General features: G+C 36.3%; 1 protein-coding gene across 3 annotated transcripts in view; it reads left to right on the forward strand.

Moving 5' to 3' along the window:
- The window catches only part of PIBF1 (progesterone immunomodulatory binding factor 1), a 231,424-nt gene that overhangs the window by 143,908 nt on the left and 69,796 nt on the right, over positions 1-17,720 (forward strand). For all 3 annotated transcript variants that reach the window (XR_005725642.1, XM_040266864.1, XM_040266865.1), the window contains one exon: positions 14,048-14,150. Coding sequence is in view for 2 of the 3 variants with exons in the window: in XM_040266864.1 (XP_040122798.1) it covers positions 14,048-14,150 (103 nt within the window). In the remaining variant the exon portion in view is untranslated. The remainder of the gene's footprint in view (positions 1-14,047; positions 14,151-17,720) is intronic.

Raw genomic sequence — 17,720 nt, forward strand, 5'->3', positions numbered from 1 at the left:
GGAGTGACAAAATAAAGTTACTGTATTTCTTCTTATGCATAAATATTACATTGTTCATGAAACATAATATAGTAATAATCATGCCTTTCATGTATTTTTAAGTAGACTGTAAGTGTACATTAGAATTTTCCTCGAATTGGATTCAATGATAATGGCAGCATTTAAATTTTTTCAGGTTAAAATTAATGAATTGTGTTTCCTTTTTTCCCTTGTTTCATATTCACCTGTGTACATTCCTTGACTTACACTTGAAAGAGAGAGAGAAAAAGATTGAGAGAAAGAGAGAGAGCTAGCATATATGCACTGGTCACTCAGTCGAGTCTGACTCTCTGTGACCCCATTGACTATAGCCCACCAGGATCCTCTTTCCATGGGATTCTCCAGGCAGGAATACTGGAATGAGTTGCCATTTCCTCCGCCAGGGGGTCTTCCCGACCCAGGGATCAAAACCGTGCCTCCTATGCCTCCTACATTGCAGGAAGATTCTTCCACTGCTGAGCCATCAGGAAAGCCCAGCAAATATATTGTGACTGAAAATATAAAAGACTTTATGAAGACCAAGAAAATTTTTAGAAGATCCACCTGTTATTTTGTGAAATGCTATTTGTTTAAAGTATACCAAGAGAAAATTGTACCTATATTAATTGGTTTTCTAGTTGACCTGCTTTCTCCCACCTAAATTCATCCTGCTTTGCAAAAAGATTCCCATTTGCTACCATAACAAATCTAAATGTTTCTATCAGACTTCTGAGCCCTTCCATGTAGCTCTGCTTCTCCAGCCTTATTTGTCTCTCTACCCAAAATGATGGTAGTATATTTCCCTGCCTATAAACATCTATTTTCCATGTAACCACACAACAAGCATTCGTCTTTATCTTGCTAGCTCTCATTTCCATATTGCTTCCCCAGCCAGATGGAAAGATCCTCAAGGTCAGCAAGTACATCTTATTCTTGTTTATTCTCCATTGTCTCTACCCAGCATGGTGTGAGATAGCTAGCAGAATTGTCTCTTCATCTAAGTATTTGAGGATTCAAAGCTGCTTGTTTATCTGTTATTTTTATATGACTTGATTTAAACATTTAGAGACATTACATACTAAGTAAGAAAAACAATTAATCTTAACTCTAACACTTTTATAGAAGCTTTGGCTCAGAAGATAACATGTCTTTATGGCTATCAAAAGTGATGTAAAATATAGGTCGTTTTATGAGAGGTAACAAAAAGATGCTTAGAACTTGTGTTTCCTACTAGTTACACTAAATAGATCAAGGATAGTTGACTACTAGATAACAAATTGTAGCTGGAATGGTTAATTCTGTTTAGTGAAGATGCAAGTATTTCTAAATTATGTATTATTTGAAAAATTGGGTATAATCCCATTCCATTCACATTCTTCCTCGAGTCCCTCCAAGTTCACTAAGGATGACCTAGGATAATTTGTCGTTTTCAGGGTATCTCTGTATTTGAGGATTATATTGCCAAGGGAAAAATAGAAAAGTGATTGTATGGGCAAGCAACTTTTTTTTATCAGTGGCAAATGATTGGTAAAACGCTAAAAATTGAAATTTGAAGGAAAAAGTCCATAATTTTAGCATCCAGTTCCTTCAAATGCATCTTGTTCACAAGAAAAAAGAAATTTTCTCTTGTAAGGTTTCTTTTGGTAGCCCCAAATGCTGAGTTATTCTAAAATTGAAAGCAATTATTACTATTACCTTAATTTTTTTTTTGAATTTCCAAAATAGATGTTGATTTCTTAATATTTAGACTGAAAATATAAGGAACCACAACTGATTCATGTTCTGCATAATCTTAACTGTCTGTCCAAATATTTCTAAAGATTTTATCACTGAGCTATCTATGTGCCTTGAACAAGTGCCTAATGGGCATGCTATTAATACCTCCTACCAGCTGGTGCCAGGCATTCTTCTCATGATGAACCAGAGGGTTATTTTGAGGAAGTGCTTCTCAGGTCATCTAAATGGAGTGAAGGGAAAGTAAGTCTGGATAGCCAAAGAGGACATTTATGCATTCCTTTTTCCATTCATTCAACAACTTTTGTTGAGTACCTACTGTACACACAAAGTTGACCCGTGGCAAAGAAAATCCCTTTTGAGGATCTGATGCATTTCTGAAGTTTGCAAAGTCCTTATTTGATTTCCTAATGGATATTTGTAAAGAAGTAAATGGCTTTGTGCTTTAGGTTTAATTTATTTAAGATTGTTGTATGGCAAAAACCAATACAACATTGTAAAGCAATTATCCTCCAATCCAAAAAGAAAAAAGATGAAAACAATATAATCTAGAAAATTTATATTTAATTCATCACATTTAAAATTAAAACAATGGAAGCTTAAGGTGACTTATAAAATAACAGAATGGCCCATGGAATATTTGCATAACAAAGTTTCCATTATACATCAACCCATAACAAAGTGTATTGAAATTTCAAAGGAGCTTGTTTCACATCTGCTATACAATATACCCCATTCATACAGTGTTTGATTTGAAATCTCATATATTCAACAACCATTTCCCTGGTGGCTCAGTGGTAAAGAATCCATCTAACAAAGCAGGAGACACAAGTTCAATCCCTGGATAGGGAAGATCCTCTGGAGAAGGAAGTGGCAACCCTCTCCAGTGTTCTTGCCTGGGAAATCCCATGAACAGAGGAGCCTGGCAAGCCACATTCCAAGGGGTTGCAAAAGAGTCAGACACAACTTAGGCACTTAACAACAACAGATATTCAACAACCAATTCAGGTATTTCAGGGTAGCACTTAATTGGAGGGGGTTTCTGATTATAAAAATAATACATGTTTATTTTAGAAAATTGGTAAAATTACCAGTAATCCTGCTATCCAAAGATAACCATTCAAAAATGTATATAGATAGATATATTTTTCTACATATTTATGATGTTACTGTATGTAACTTAGAAGTTTAACTTTTTGTCTTCTAATTTTACCCTGAACATTTTCTTATATCATTGGATATTCTTCAAATAGATAAATTTTAATGGTTATTCAAAACTTTAGTTTGTAGGCCTTCTGTTTTTGAGTGCCATATTGCCATTAGTAAATCGGCAGTCACTGAAAATTTTCACTAGTTGCCTATTGCCACTTAAGGCATATTATGAAATTAAAATGAGAAAATGGATGCGAAGTTCATCACAGTGAATGCCTGGCATCAAGTAGGTAGGTGTTCAAGTGAAGTTTGTTATGTTAGTTAATGTTCCTTAAAATAAATTGATCAAAGCATTGATTTTAGAGATAAGGCCAGTGTTCCAAAAATGCTGGTGAGGCATAGTTTGAATTTTCCTTTAAAACAATTTTGTTTTATTGTAATGAGACCCTCTTGAAGTAATTAGCAGAAACAACCCCTGGACATGAAACTAGTTTTGAGATTCACATTCTTTGATATAAGTCAGTTTCTTAAGACATAGACCATAATGCCAGTTTCCCATAAATAAGTAACAAAACTAACTTTTCAAAATTAGTTTGAAAAATAAATTCCAGAAATGTATCCTAAACGCATTACAGTTGTTAAATAAGGTTGCTCCCACTTTGAATTTTCAAGAGAGATATGAGCAATAACTAAATATTGTATTAAGCTTTCTGGGCCAAAGTCATGGAAAGTTAAATGGGCTTAGACAATTAAAGCAGATTAAAATAAAATAAGCTCTTCTTGACTTGACTAAACTTGAAAATCTGAAGTAATGTTTTTGTTTCGGTCATGATTGTTTTGAAAATAGCAAACAAGATTTTCTGGTTACATGTTTTGGTTATGCTCTTTAACTTGTAACACTAAATGGGCAACACCCAGGCACTAACGTGGTCCTAGTGTGTGCATCTCTGTTTGTTTTGGCAGACCTGAATGTGGAGACTTTTCTGAAGGTTTTTAAACCTTTCAAATTGCAAGATTTACTGCATACTACTGACCTTTGTTTTAGTTTCTGTCTAGTTTTATAAAGAGCTTTAAGTTGAAACTTTCACAGTAGACTAATCTTTATAATAAAGGTAAAAATAACACAGAGGGAGCTTTTCTTTTTCTCTAGCAGACTTCTGAGCATAAAGTAATTTTGTTTTCCTCTCCTTTATTCTCACATATGTGAGTTCTCATTTTTGTCCTTAGAGAAAAGTTGTGCTTATTTCATTTGGGTTGGTTTTACGAATAGTCCTTTAAAAAGCTGCTGCTAATCAACTTGAAAGTTTAACCCTACAGAAAAACTAGAAAAAGACATACAACTATAGGTAATCAGAATAAATTAATCCCTGTAACTGCCAAGAAAGTGGGCAGTGCAGGGAGCAACCTGATGCTCCTGAAGCTGAAATCATTCTGGCCTGTGTGCCCTTTTTTTGAACCATTTCTTCATGCCATGCTAATAGAGACAGAACTCTGACATTCTAAAACTGCAAAAGATCAAAAAGCCAAATGTTATTTCAGACTATGTAACTAATTAGCAGGTACCTGAGTATATACAGTTTGTTATTTAAATTTTGGTAATACTAAGTGAAGTATCTGGTATTGAAGGACTCAAGACAGAGTATCAGTCCCCCATTGTGCTTTGATAACTCAGATATGAGCGAGGGTCAACCATGTTCACTTTGGCTGGGCTATGCTTCTATGAAATTGTGTGTGATAATCAGAAGTACTGACTTCCATTGACACATCCAAAATGGTAACTTTTATTTGGAGTCATGAGGTGCTAAAGAAAGCTAAGAGATAACCCATGGGAATTAATTTTACCATATAACAGGTAAAAATTTAATTAAAAATTTAAATACAAAACTATACTCTGGTGGTATTAGTCTCTAGTTCATGTCAAATTTAATCTTGGTGCAGGTAAAAAAAATCACATGGCAATTATGTAATTACAAAGAAGAATTGAATGCTGTACCTACTGTAGTATCCCAACAAAGAGCCTGTAAAAGCAATGCTTTCTTGAGGAGTTCAGTACTAAATAAATAAATAGCCTACCAACCAAACTTTAGCAGGAGTCATTTTTCCTGACTGTATCCCTGGTTACTCATTATAAAGAACTCACTATAAAGACTTGTTTTCATTATATGTGCATTGTAGTTAAGGAGACATAAACTCAGCATAGTTGAGCAATTGTTCATTTGTCTTGCCTTGAATTTCATTTAAGCTAAAATCACATCCTTTCTTCTGACTTCTAATATCCCAGATTTCTAAAAGAACACACCCGTAACATCAAACTACTCAGCACAGCAATATGCCACATTTAAATATTTAGGAGGTTGAAATATAAAAGCAGTCACAGGTGAATTCGGCCAAAAGTTTAGGGAAGAGCTATTACTTATCCTCAAAGTCTTCCAGAAAATTTCAGAGGAAGGAGAACTCCCAAACTCATTTTGCGAGGGCCACCATCACCCTGATACCAAAATCAGATGAAGATACCACAAAAAAAACACAGTTACAGGCCAATATCACTGGTGAACATACATGCAAAAGTCCACAACAACGCTCTAGCAAACAGAATCTAACAACACATTAAAGAGATTGTATATCATGATCAAGTGCACTTTATCCAGGGATGCAAGTTATCCAGGGATGCAAGGACTCTTTAATATATACAAATTAATCAATGTGTTGCACCATATTAACAAATTAAAAGAGAAATCCATATGATCATCTCAATTGATGCAGAGAAAGCTTTCAACAAAATTCAACACCCATTTATAATTTAAAAAAACCTCTGCAGAAAGTAGGCATAGAAGGAACATAACTCAACATAATATAGGTAAGGGACCGACTCTTTGCAACAGCATGGACTACAGGGCGCCAGGCTTCCCTGTCCATCACCAACTCTCGGAGCCTGCTCAAACTCATGTCCGTCAAGTCAGTGATGCCATCCAACCATCTCCTTCTCTGTCATCCCCTTCTCCTCTTGCCTTCATCAGGGTCTTTTCCAATGAGTCAGCTCTTCACATCAGGTGGCCAAAGTATTGGAGCTTCAGCATCAGTCCTTCCAATGAATATTCAGGACTGATTTCCTTTATCATTGACTGGTCTGATCTCCTTGCTGTCCAAGGGAGTCTCAGAAGTCTACTCCAACACCAGAATTCAAAAGCATCAATTCTTTGTTGCTCAGCTTTCTTTATAGTTCAACTCTCACATCCATACATGACTACTGGAAAACGCATAGCTTTGGATAGACGGACCTTTGTCAGCAAAGTAATGTCTCTTCTTTTTAATATGTTATCTAGGTTGCTCATAGCTTTTCATCCAAGGAGCAAGCATCTTTTAATTTCATGGCTTGAGTTACCATCTGCAGTGATTTTGGAGCCCAAGAAAATGAAGTCTCACTGTTTCCATTGTTTCCCCATCTATTGGCCATGAAGTGATGGGACCAAATGCCATGATCTTAATTTTTTGAATGTTGAGTTTTAAGCCAGCTTTTTCACTTTCATCAAGAGGTTCTTTAGTTCCTCTTCACTTTCTGCCATAAGGGTGGTGTCATCTGCATATCTGAGGTTATTGATATATCTCCCTGCAATCTTGATTCCAGCTTGTACTTCTTCCAGCCTGACATTTCGCATGATATACTCTGCATATAAGTTAAATAAGCAGGGTGACAATATACAGCCTTGATGTACTCCTTTCCCAATTTGAAGTCAGTCTATTGTTCCGTGTCCAGTTCTAACTGTTGCTTCTTGACCTGCATACAGGTTTCTCAGGAGGAAGGTAAGGTGGTCTAATATTGCCATCTTTTTAAGAATTTTCCACAGTTTGTTGTGATCCATACAGTCAAAGGCTTTAGCATAGTCAATGAAGCAGAAGTGGAGGTTTTTCTGGAATTCTCTTGCTTTTTCTGTGATCCAGTGGATGTTGGCAATATGATCTCTGGTTCCTCTGCCTTTTCTGGGGCTTCCCTGGTGGTTCAGAGGGTAAAGCATCTGCCTGCAATGTGGGAGACCTGGGTTCAATCCCTGGGTTGGGAAGATCCCCTGGAGAAGGAAATGGCAACCCACTCCAGTATTCTTGCCTGGAAAATCCCATGGATGGAGAAGCCTGGTGGGCTACAGTCCATGGGCTCACAAAAAGTCGGACACGACTAAGATACTTCACTTTCCTTCTTTCTTTCTTTCCTCTACCTTTTCTAAATCCGGCTTGAACATCTGGACATTCTTGGTTCACATACTATTAAAGCCTAGCTTGGAGAATTTTGAGCATTACTTTGCTTGCCTGTGAGATGAGCACAATTGTGCAGTAGTTTGAACATTCTTTGTCATTGCCTTTCTTTGAGATTGGAATGAAAACTGACCTTTTCCAGTCCTGTGGCCAGTGCCGAGTTTTCCAAATTTGCTGGCATGTTGATCACAGCACTTTCACAGCATCATCTTTCAGGATTTGAAACAGCTCAACTGGAATTCCATCACCTCCACTGGTTTTGCTTGTAGTGATGCTTCCTAAGGCCCACTTGACTTTGTGTACCAGGATGTCTGGCTCTAGGTGAGTGATCATACCATCGTGGTTATCTGGGTTATGAAGATCTTTTTTGTATAGTTCTTTTGTGTATTCTTGCCACCTCTTCTTAATATCTCGTGCTTCTGTTAGGTACATTACATTTCTGCCCTTTATGGTGCCTACCTTTGCATGAAATCTTCCCTTGGTATCTCCAAGTCCCTTCAGTTCAGTTCAGTTCAGTCGTGCAGTCGTGTCCGACTCTTTGTGACCCCATGAATCGCAGCACACCAGGCCTCCCTGTCCATCACCAACTCCCGGAGTTCACTCAAACTCACATCCGTCCATCGAGTTGGTGATGCCATCCAGCCACCTCATCCTCTGTTGTCCCCTTCTCCTCCTGCCCCCAATCCCTGCCAGCATCAGAGTCTTTTCCAATGAGTCAACTCTTCACATGAGGTGGCCAAAGTACTGGAGTTTCAGCTTTACCATCATTCCTTCCAAAGAAATCCCAGGGCTGATCTCCTTCAGAAAGGACTGGTTGGATCTCCTTGCAGTCCAAGGGACTCTCAAGAGTCTTCTCCAACACCACAGTTCAGTCCCTTACCAGATATGTATTTTGAAATCTTTTTTGCCAATTCTGTGGGTTACCTTTTCACTTACTCTCTTTGTTTTTTTTAACTTATTTATTTTTGGCTGCTCAGGCTCTTTGTTGCTATGCATGGACTTTCTCTAGTTGCACCAAATGGGGGCTACTCTTCACTGTGGTGCACGGGCTTCTCATTGCGGTAGCTTCTGTGTTGTGCAACACAGGCCCTAGAGCTCACAGGCTTCAATAGTAGTAGCATGTGGGCTTATTTGTTCCATGACATGTGGGATCTTCTTGGACCAGGGATTGAAACCATGTCATCTGCATTGGCAGGCGGATTCTTAACCACTGGACCACCAAGGAAGTCACTCTTTTCACTTTCTTGATGGTGTCTTGAAGCACAAAACTTTTTAATTTTAATTCCATCCAGTTTGCATCTTCTTTTGTCATTTGTACTTTTGGTGCCATATCTGAGGATCTTTTCCCAGATCCAAGTTCATGAAGATTTTCTTCTGTGTTTTCTTCTAAGAATTTATACTTTTAACTCTTTCATATAAGTCTTTGATCCACTTTGAGATAATTTTTGATATGAAGTAAAGGCTTTGTACCTTTTTAATGTAGCTAATAGAAAATTTAAATTGCATGTGTAGCTTGTATTATATTCTGTTGGACAAAACTGGCCTAGAACAATAGTCTCCAAACTTTTCGTATGAATCCCTATTGGGGGAAAAAACTGAGCATGTACTCAGGAATATTATATGTCTGTGTGTTTGTGTGTGTGTTTAATTGCTGAATCGTGTCCAACTCTTTGTCACTGAGATATATTTATATATACATATATATGTTGTATGCACACACTGTCGCACAAAAAGTGTCTTATATGCATGCTCACTCCCTCCAGTCATGTCCAGCTCTTTGTGACCTCATGGACTGTAGCCTGCCAAGCTCCTCTGTCTATGATATTTTTCTGGCAAGAATACTGGAGTGGGTTGCCATGCCCTCTTCCAGGGGATCTTCCCAACCCAGGGATCGAACTTGCTTCTCTTGCCTCTCATGTGTGGCAACAGATTCTTTACTGCTGAGCTACTTGGGAAGCTCGAATCCATACCATACTGCTTTCAATTTTCTCCAGCAGATCATTCTTCACTTCTGTTTTTCCCTCTACCCAGAATGCAGTTTCTCTGCTTTGTCACTGCATTAGTTAATTTTCATTCTTCAGTGTGGCCTTTTGTATTATTTAATGTACTACTATAATTTTTTTTTTACTTGCCCATCTTCTTCAGTTAGCTCCTCCAGGAAGAAATTGTGAAATCCTAGTATCTGTGTAGATGATAGGTTTTTAATAAATGTTTGTTAAAACAGAATGTTCATGATTATTTTATTGAATTAATGAATATGTTTCTTCCAACTCAGCTTGCTTTTCTGCAGTCATTAATATTCATGATCCAGAGGGAAAAAATTGCTAATTTTCTTTTTATCATTTTTAAAAAGTTTAACTGCAAGTATTATAATGATGAAAATTTTTATTTATTGTTTCTTCTGCGTGTTCTGTGTGCTTAAATATTTTATTTTTTGAAGAAAAAGTATCTCATAGTATTTTTTTATTCTTGATACTATATTCTTTTTCTTTTTTCCCTAGAACAAGGACTCTTAAGGGCAATTTGAGAACTGTAACGTGATTTCTAGTAATCTGTGAGAAGATGTGTTCTCCTGTCCTTACTACTGACTTGGAAGTGAATTTTTTTAAAGCATGATTAGTGGGTCAGTTGTAGACCAATTGTACCATAGTGGCTTTCATTTTCTAAACATTGGTCATAAACAACAATATTAGCATTCATAGTAATAGTCACAGTTGTTCCCATCAGCATCAGTTCTTAGAAAAGTTTTCTCAATCAAATAGTGCTATGAAATATCCATTGAAATACTGTAGAACACATTTCTGGGTGACTTCAAGAAATTGTAAGATGCCTTCCTTCTATTTAGAGTAGATTTTTCTCCCTCAGACTCCTCCAACCAAAAGCAGGGAAATTCAAAGTAGTGATAGCTTTGGTGTTAGGGCTTAAGCACCAGCATACCAAGAATTTCTTGAATTCGGTGGTTTGTGTTATGTGGTATTTTACGTTGATAAGTGGTATCACACCATATCTGCATAAGAGCATTAGGCAATTCCCAAACAAAACAAAAAGCACCCAAACCAAATGAGCTGTTTAATATCATTAAACTTGATCTCTTCAAGTCATTAACTGCTTGAAAATGTTAGTAATGGGTGACCTTTGCATCTCATTATTTTTGTGCATTCTTTATTCCATTTAATCTCATCAATAACTGTTTCTATGTAATAGTGTTTGATTGTATTCTTTATACTGAACACTACACAAATATGATCCGTACTACGAACATACATTTACTAAGAAATTGCCATGTCAAAAAGACTCTAATACTGAGTTCTGTTGGAGACAGAAAGATAAAAGAGTTAATTTTAACATGTATGGAGGATGAGAAAAAGAGAATGAAAGTATGAATGAAGATGACTGCAAAGTTTTTAATTAACCTAATGAAAAGACACAGCTAATGATATGTAATACTGATGTTTGCAAAGATGAGTCAACAGATTTAAAATGTAAACATAACAAAATTATCATTAAGACTTATTTTATTTAAAGAAGATCTCTATCTTATTTTAAAGTCAGATTTTAGAGAACTTGATATATTTTACATTGGGGGATTGAGTATACAGTAGGCATAAACAACAAACTGAGGAAAATTCTTAAAGAGTAGGGAATACCAGACCACCTTAACTGCCTCCTGAAAAATCTGTATCCAGGCCAAGAACGGTTAGAACTGGACATGGAACAACAGACTGGTTCCAAATCAGGAAAGGTTTACGTCAAGGCTGTATATTGTCACCCTGACTATTTAACTTATATGCAGAGTATATCTTGTGAAATGCCGGGCTGGAAGAAGCACAAGCTGGAATCAAGATTGCAGGGAGAAATATCAGTAACATGACACCACCCTTACGGCAGAAAGTGAAGAAGAACTAAAGAGCCTCTTGATGAGAGTGAAAGAGGAGAGTGAAAAAGCTGGCTTAAAACTCAATATTTCAGAAAACTAAGATGATGGCATCCAGTCCCATCACTTTATGGCAAATAGATGGGGAAGCAATGGAAACACTGAGAGACTTTATTTTGGGGGGCTCCAAATGGTGACTCCAGCCATGAAATTAAAAGACACTTGCTCCTTAGAAGAAAAGCTATGACCAACCTAGACAGCATATTAAGAAGCAGAGACATTACTTTGCTGACAAAGGTCCATCTAGCCAGAGCTATGGTTTTTCCAGTAGTCATGTTATGGATGTGAGCGTTGGACTTACAAAGAAAGCTGAGCACTGAAGACGCTTTTGAACTGTGTTTGTTGGAGAAGACTCTTGAGAGTCCCTTGGACTGCAAGGAGATCCAACCAGTTCATCCTAAAGGAAATCAGTCCTGAATATTCATTGAAAGGACTGATGCTGAAGCCGCAATTCCAATACTTTGGCCACTTGATGTGAAGAATGATTCTTTGGAAAAGACCCTGATGCTGGGAAAGATTGAGGGCAAGGGGAGAAGGGGTCAACAGAGGATGAGATGGTTGGGTGGCATCACTGACTCAATGGACATGAGTTTGAGCAAGCTCCGGGAGTTGGTGATGGACAAGGAAGCCTGGCATGCTGCAATGCATAGGGTTGCAAAGAGTTGGACACAACTGAGCAACTGAACTTAACTAAACTGCAAATACCTTAAAAATCAATAAAGGAAGAAAGTAAATGAGTGACTCCCTCAGACTAAACAGGGAGGAAAGAGAGTAATGCTAATGGGTACAAATTTTTTTTGAGGGGGAGGAGTAATGAAAATATTCTAAAACTAAATTATAGTGATAGTTGTACAACTCTATATATACTAAAAGCTATTGAATTGTAAAGTTTAAACTGATGGGATTTATGGTATTGTAAATTACATATGAAGAAAATTTCATCTTGATAAAGCTGTTTTTTTGTAAAAAATGATTGTCAGGCACAGAAAGACTGTGTTTTCCATCTCTAACTTCAATTGGTTATTAAGGCAAAATCTTAGGTGTTGCAAGGATAGAAACTCAGATATGAGCATACCTAAGTGAGCTACCCAGTTCACTGTATAACAAAAGAACTCATTTCGAATAATGGGTTCTTAGAAATAGGTATATAGGGTGATATTTAGCAATTTTTTCCAGAGTTTTGTATGAATTCCTTTTTCTGATGTTCAGTTCAGTCGCTCAGTCAGACCCCATGAATTGCAGCACATCAGGCCTCCCTGTCCATCACCAGCTCCCGAAGTTCACTCAAACTCACGTCCATCGAGTTGGTGATGCCATCCACCCATCTCATCCTCTGTTGTCCCCTTCTCCTCCTGCCCCCAATCCCTCCCAGCATCAGAATCTTTTCCAGTGAGTCAACTCTTCGCATGAGGTGGCCAAAGTACTGGAGCTTCAGCTTTAGCATCATTCCCTCCAAAGAAATCCCAGGGCTGATCTCCTTCAGAATGGACTGGTTGGATCTCCTTGCAGTCCAAGGGACTCTCAAGAGTCTTCTCCAACACCACAGTTCAAAAGCATCAATTCTTCGGCACTCATCTTTCTTCACAGTCCAACTCTCACATCCATACATGACCACAGGAAAAACCATAGCCTTGACTAGACAGACCTTAGTCGGCAAAGTAATGTCTCTGCTTTTGAACATGCTATCCAGGTTGGTCATAACTTTTCTTCCAACCAGTAAGCGTCTCAATTTCATGGCTGCAGTCACCATCTGCAGTGATTTTGGAGCCCCAAAAAATAGTCTGACACTGTTTCCACTGTTTCCCCATCTATTTCCCATGAAGTGATGGGATCAGATGCCATGATCTTTGTTTTCTGAATGTTGAGCTGTAAGCCAGTTTTTTCACTCTCCACTTCCACTTTCATCAAGAGGCTTTTTAGTTCCTCTTCACTTTCTGCCATAAGGGTGGTATCATCTGCATATCTGAGGTTATTGATATTTCTCCCGGGTGTATGTTAGGAAGTATTTAAAATACAATGGAATTATTTCTGTCCTATAATTTGAGTTAGAATGAAAATATTTTTCTTCTTATCATTGTAGAACATCCTGTCTTCTCAATTTCTGTAGATCTTGAGATTCTAGGATTAATGGACTAAGTTTATGGACTATGAAAATGTAATAAATATTAAATTTTTAAGTTTCTGGAATTGTAGAACAAGCCTTTTCAGCATTTTTAGCAGTTTTTTAAAGCATTGTGTCCCAGTGGTTAGGAAAAATGATTTTATAGCTAAGCCTTTTTTTTTCCCCATTGTGTCCTAAAAGTGGAATTGGGACATTTTTCATTTAATGTGATTATAAATACTGAAGATTACACTCAGTAACTAAGTTGTGATGTGGTGATCACAGTGTGATCTTTTAGTGATTTCTTTTAGTACAGAATCTTTACCTTTACTATTAGACATCTGTCTCTACTTTTCCTACGTTTTCCACCTCTATTTTCAATAAAAAATCTTTTTAGTTGTGTTTTTGTTATGAAATACATTATGTTGTCTGAGGAAAACACTGATGCTTTTCAAAGTGCAAGGTTATTATTGTTTCAACTAATTGCCTTGTTTGTTTGTAAAAGGGAAATTTTTATAAAAAATGGAGAAAAGCTGTAAATTGCTTTCTTGTGGTCTTTTCAAGCAGATATCACAATGTAACTCTCCACTTTTATAGCAAGGGCTAGAAACTATTACTGTGATAATCAACATATCAGTTGCATTATCATGAAGATTTTTTATGTTACTTTCAAAATTCTGAGTTGCTGGGATGTTGGTGTTCTACTGTTGACACCTGAGAATATTACTTGACTCTATTTTTCTGTTAATATTTAAGTATTATTAGGAGATGGTCAATTTTCAAGTACACAGACACATTGTTAATGCTTGAGGTAGTAGTCTTCTTTTGTACACATTGATTTTCTTGTTCCATTCTCCTAGTGTCCACTTGGCAAGAAGAGTGCTTCAGTTAGAAAAACAAAACTCGTTGGTTTTAAAAGACCTGGACCATCAAAAGAACCAAGTAACACAGCTTTCACAAGAGGTAAATAACCTAAACAAATGAAACACATATAAAGAATCACAGTGTTGATTGTAATTCCCTGTTACTCCTTTGTGTATTTTCTGAGCAGTTTCAAAATAAGCTGTTTGCTAGTACAAAATGATTTTACAGTCTATGAAAGCTAACTGAATAAAGCAACTTAAAGTGTATGGTAAAAACTAAGATCAAAAAAAGAGATTAAATACCCAGACTAAATATAAATGCAGGCTAGACAGGCAAAGCTTTGATTTCTGAAAATACACACTGGCAAAGCAAGTTTAGCAAATTTTGGTGGCATTTTAAGTTTTAAACTAAAGCCTCATTTTTCAAATAAATTTTCTTTTTGACTTCCTTGATGAAAAATGACTTATCTATTAAACACACTTGACTGGTATACACTTAACCTCTCATAGTCTTTGATATATGATAGTTCCCAAATTATACTTACTTTTTAAAAACTCAAATTTATATTTCTTTTGCTTAGCATTTTACTGTATCATTTAAAGACAATATATACATTTTACATAGTACTTCCAATCTTCTTATTTAATCAGTATCTAATTCCAATTTTCTATGCTTCTGAAATTCAAGTAATAAAATAATTCAAAACAAAGATACCACCTTCGTAGCATTCCCTTTACTTCCTGAGTTTCAGCATAATGAATTTTTCTATGTTAGTATTTTAGGTCTTATAATAAAGGGACTTTTAAATGAGTATATTAAAAACTATTAATATGTACCATATATTCTGCATTTGTTTGCCTACAGACCTGTTCATATTTGTCTACATAGTGCCTTCTATGTAATGTGCTTTTAATACTACAGCCTTAGGAGGATCTTTATGCTCAAAGTATTTGTGATATGATATGATGTGATATGATATGATATGGTATGATATGATGTGATGTGATATAATATGATGCCTGGAATTCATGTTCCATAAAAATGTAGGGGAGGAGCTCAGTAGATAATACAAGAATCTCAAAATGTTGATAATGATTGAAGCTTGGTGACGAGTACATATAGATTCAGTATTCAGTTCTGTACTTTTGTGTGTGTTTGAAATTCTTTCATAAGACTTACAGAGAATCAGTAACCCTAAAAAGGTTTCTACTGACTGTAGTGTATACTTTTTCCCTTGCAATTGAAAAAAGGATTAGAATTTGATATATTCCATGGATTTTACTTTTTCCTGCCTTAGAAAAATTTTCTTAAATTGAAAAAGAATTCCATAAACTAATTAGCTGAAAGGTGATAATATTAGATTGCTTCTATACCAGTAGACTATTCATGATAGATGTTGAAAAAACAGGAAGGAAAGTCTCTCAGAATCTGTATTCTTTTGAGTAATTTATATATTTAAACCATGTTGGAATTTCTGAGAATTAATACAGAGATAAAAATCAACTGACTAATATTTAAATTTAACATTAATTTCTATGTTATTCAAATTATACTGAGATTATACATAAATGAATTGTCTAAGTCAAAGTGCTAAAAAAATATTCAAAATGAAAACAGATACTCCTTTTATAGCAGCTTTATTGAGTCATAATTGATGTTAACTAATCTGCACAGATTTAATCTGTACAATATAACTGACGTGCATAACCATGAAATCATCACCAAAACAAAGACAGTGAACACGTGTAGCTGCCGATGTTTCCTTGTGTCCCTTGGGAATCCCTGTCCCAGCCCTCCCCACCTCCATCCTTGTCCCTAAGCCACCACTGATTTGCTTTATGTCACTGTAGATTAGTTTGCGTTTCCTAGACTTTTATGTAAATTGAATATATATGCATGAGCAACTCCCAGTTGCCTTATATATATATAATATGCACACACTATTTTTTTTGTCTGTCTTCTTTCATTCTGCATAATTATTTCAAGATTTGTCCATAGTCCATTCCTTTTACATTGCTGAGGAACATTCCATTGTATGAATTTACCACAGTTGTTCATCCATTCACTTCTTGATAGATACTTAGGTTATTTCTGGTTTTTACCTATTATAAATAAAGCTGATATGAACGTCCATTACAAGTCTTTATATAAACATATGTTTCTGTTTCTCTGGGGTAAATGCCCGGGAATGGAATAACTGGATTGTGTGGTAGGTGTCTAATGTTTTAAGAAACTGCCAAACTGTTTTCCAAATGTTTGTACTATCTACTTTTCCCACTAACAGCATATGAAAGTTCTAGTTCCTCTACATCCTTGCAATGATTTGATATGGTCAGTCTTTTTAAGTTTACCCCATTCTCATAGTGATTTTAGTTTGCATTTTCATAATGATTCATCTTTGCTCTTTGTTTCTCTTACTGGGAGAAGTGTCTGTTCAAATTTTTTGCCCATTATATCAGATTGTTTTCTTATTAGTGAATTTTGAGAATTATTTATGTATTCTAGATACAAGTCTCTTATCAGCTACATGGTTTCCACATATTTTCTCCCACTCTGTGGCCTGTCTTCATCTTAGTGTTGTTCTTCAAAGAGCAGAAGTTTGTAATCCTGTCCATTTTTTCAGTTCACTTTTTTTTAGACTGTGTCTGGTATGTTATATCTAAAATATCTTTGCCTTTTTGTCTGTGTAGTCCTGTAGATCTTTCATAGTTTAAATCTATGATCCTTTTTTAATGTTTGTGTGGAAACGACACAGAAGAGCCAAAAAGCTTTGAACTTGAACAGGATTGGAGGACCAGTACCATCTACTTTCAAGACATTATAAAGCTGCAGTAATGAAGGTGATGTGGAAGTGACATAAAGACAGGGATAACTGGAACAGAGAGTCCAGGGACAGACTCACACGTAGATTTTTAACTGATTTTCAACAAAGGTGCACTTATTCCTTTGTGTAAATCCAAATTTCCATCTGGCATCATATTGCTTCTGGTTGATACACTTCTTTTAACAATATTTATAAAGTAGGTCCGCTGGAGATAAATTCTTTTCACTTCTTTATGTTACAAAATGTTATTTTACCTTTTTGTTGTTTGGGTTTTTTGGTCTTTTTTTTTTTTTTTTTAACATTTCTGACTGTCTATTCCTCACAAGAGAAAAGACTGAAACATATTTCTCCATTATGCTACTACAGCCAGATAAACTGGAAGGGTTCACTGGGTAGCCTTTCCCTTCTCCAGGGGATCTTCCCAACTCAGGGATCAAACCCAGGTCTCCCACATTGCAGGCAGATTCTCTACCAGCTGAACCACAAGGGAAGCCCAAGAATACTGGAATACATAGCCTTATCCCTTCTCCAGCAGATCTACCTGACCCAGGAATAGAACAGGATCTCCTGCACTGCAGACAGATTCTTTACCAGCTGAGCTATCAGGGAAGCCCTTTTCTTTTTTTATTGGAGTAAAATTCATGTAACATAAGATTCACCATTTTAAACATTTTAAATTGTACAGTTCAATAGTTTTTGTTATGTTTGTAATGTACAATCATCACCACGATTTACTTACAGAACATTCACATCACTCAGAGAGAAACGCTGAATGCACTAAGCACTTACTCCTCAGTCTCCCTTCCCTGCAGCCCCTGGAAACCACTAATGTGCTTTCTGTCTCT

Source organism: Oryx dammah, unplaced genomic scaffold (assembly GCF_014754425.2).
Source record: "Oryx dammah isolate SB20612 unplaced genomic scaffold, SCBI_Odam_1.1 HiC_scaffold_24, whole genome shotgun sequence".
Classification (NCBI taxonomy): Eukaryota; Metazoa; Chordata; class Mammalia; order Artiodactyla; family Bovidae; genus Oryx; species Oryx dammah.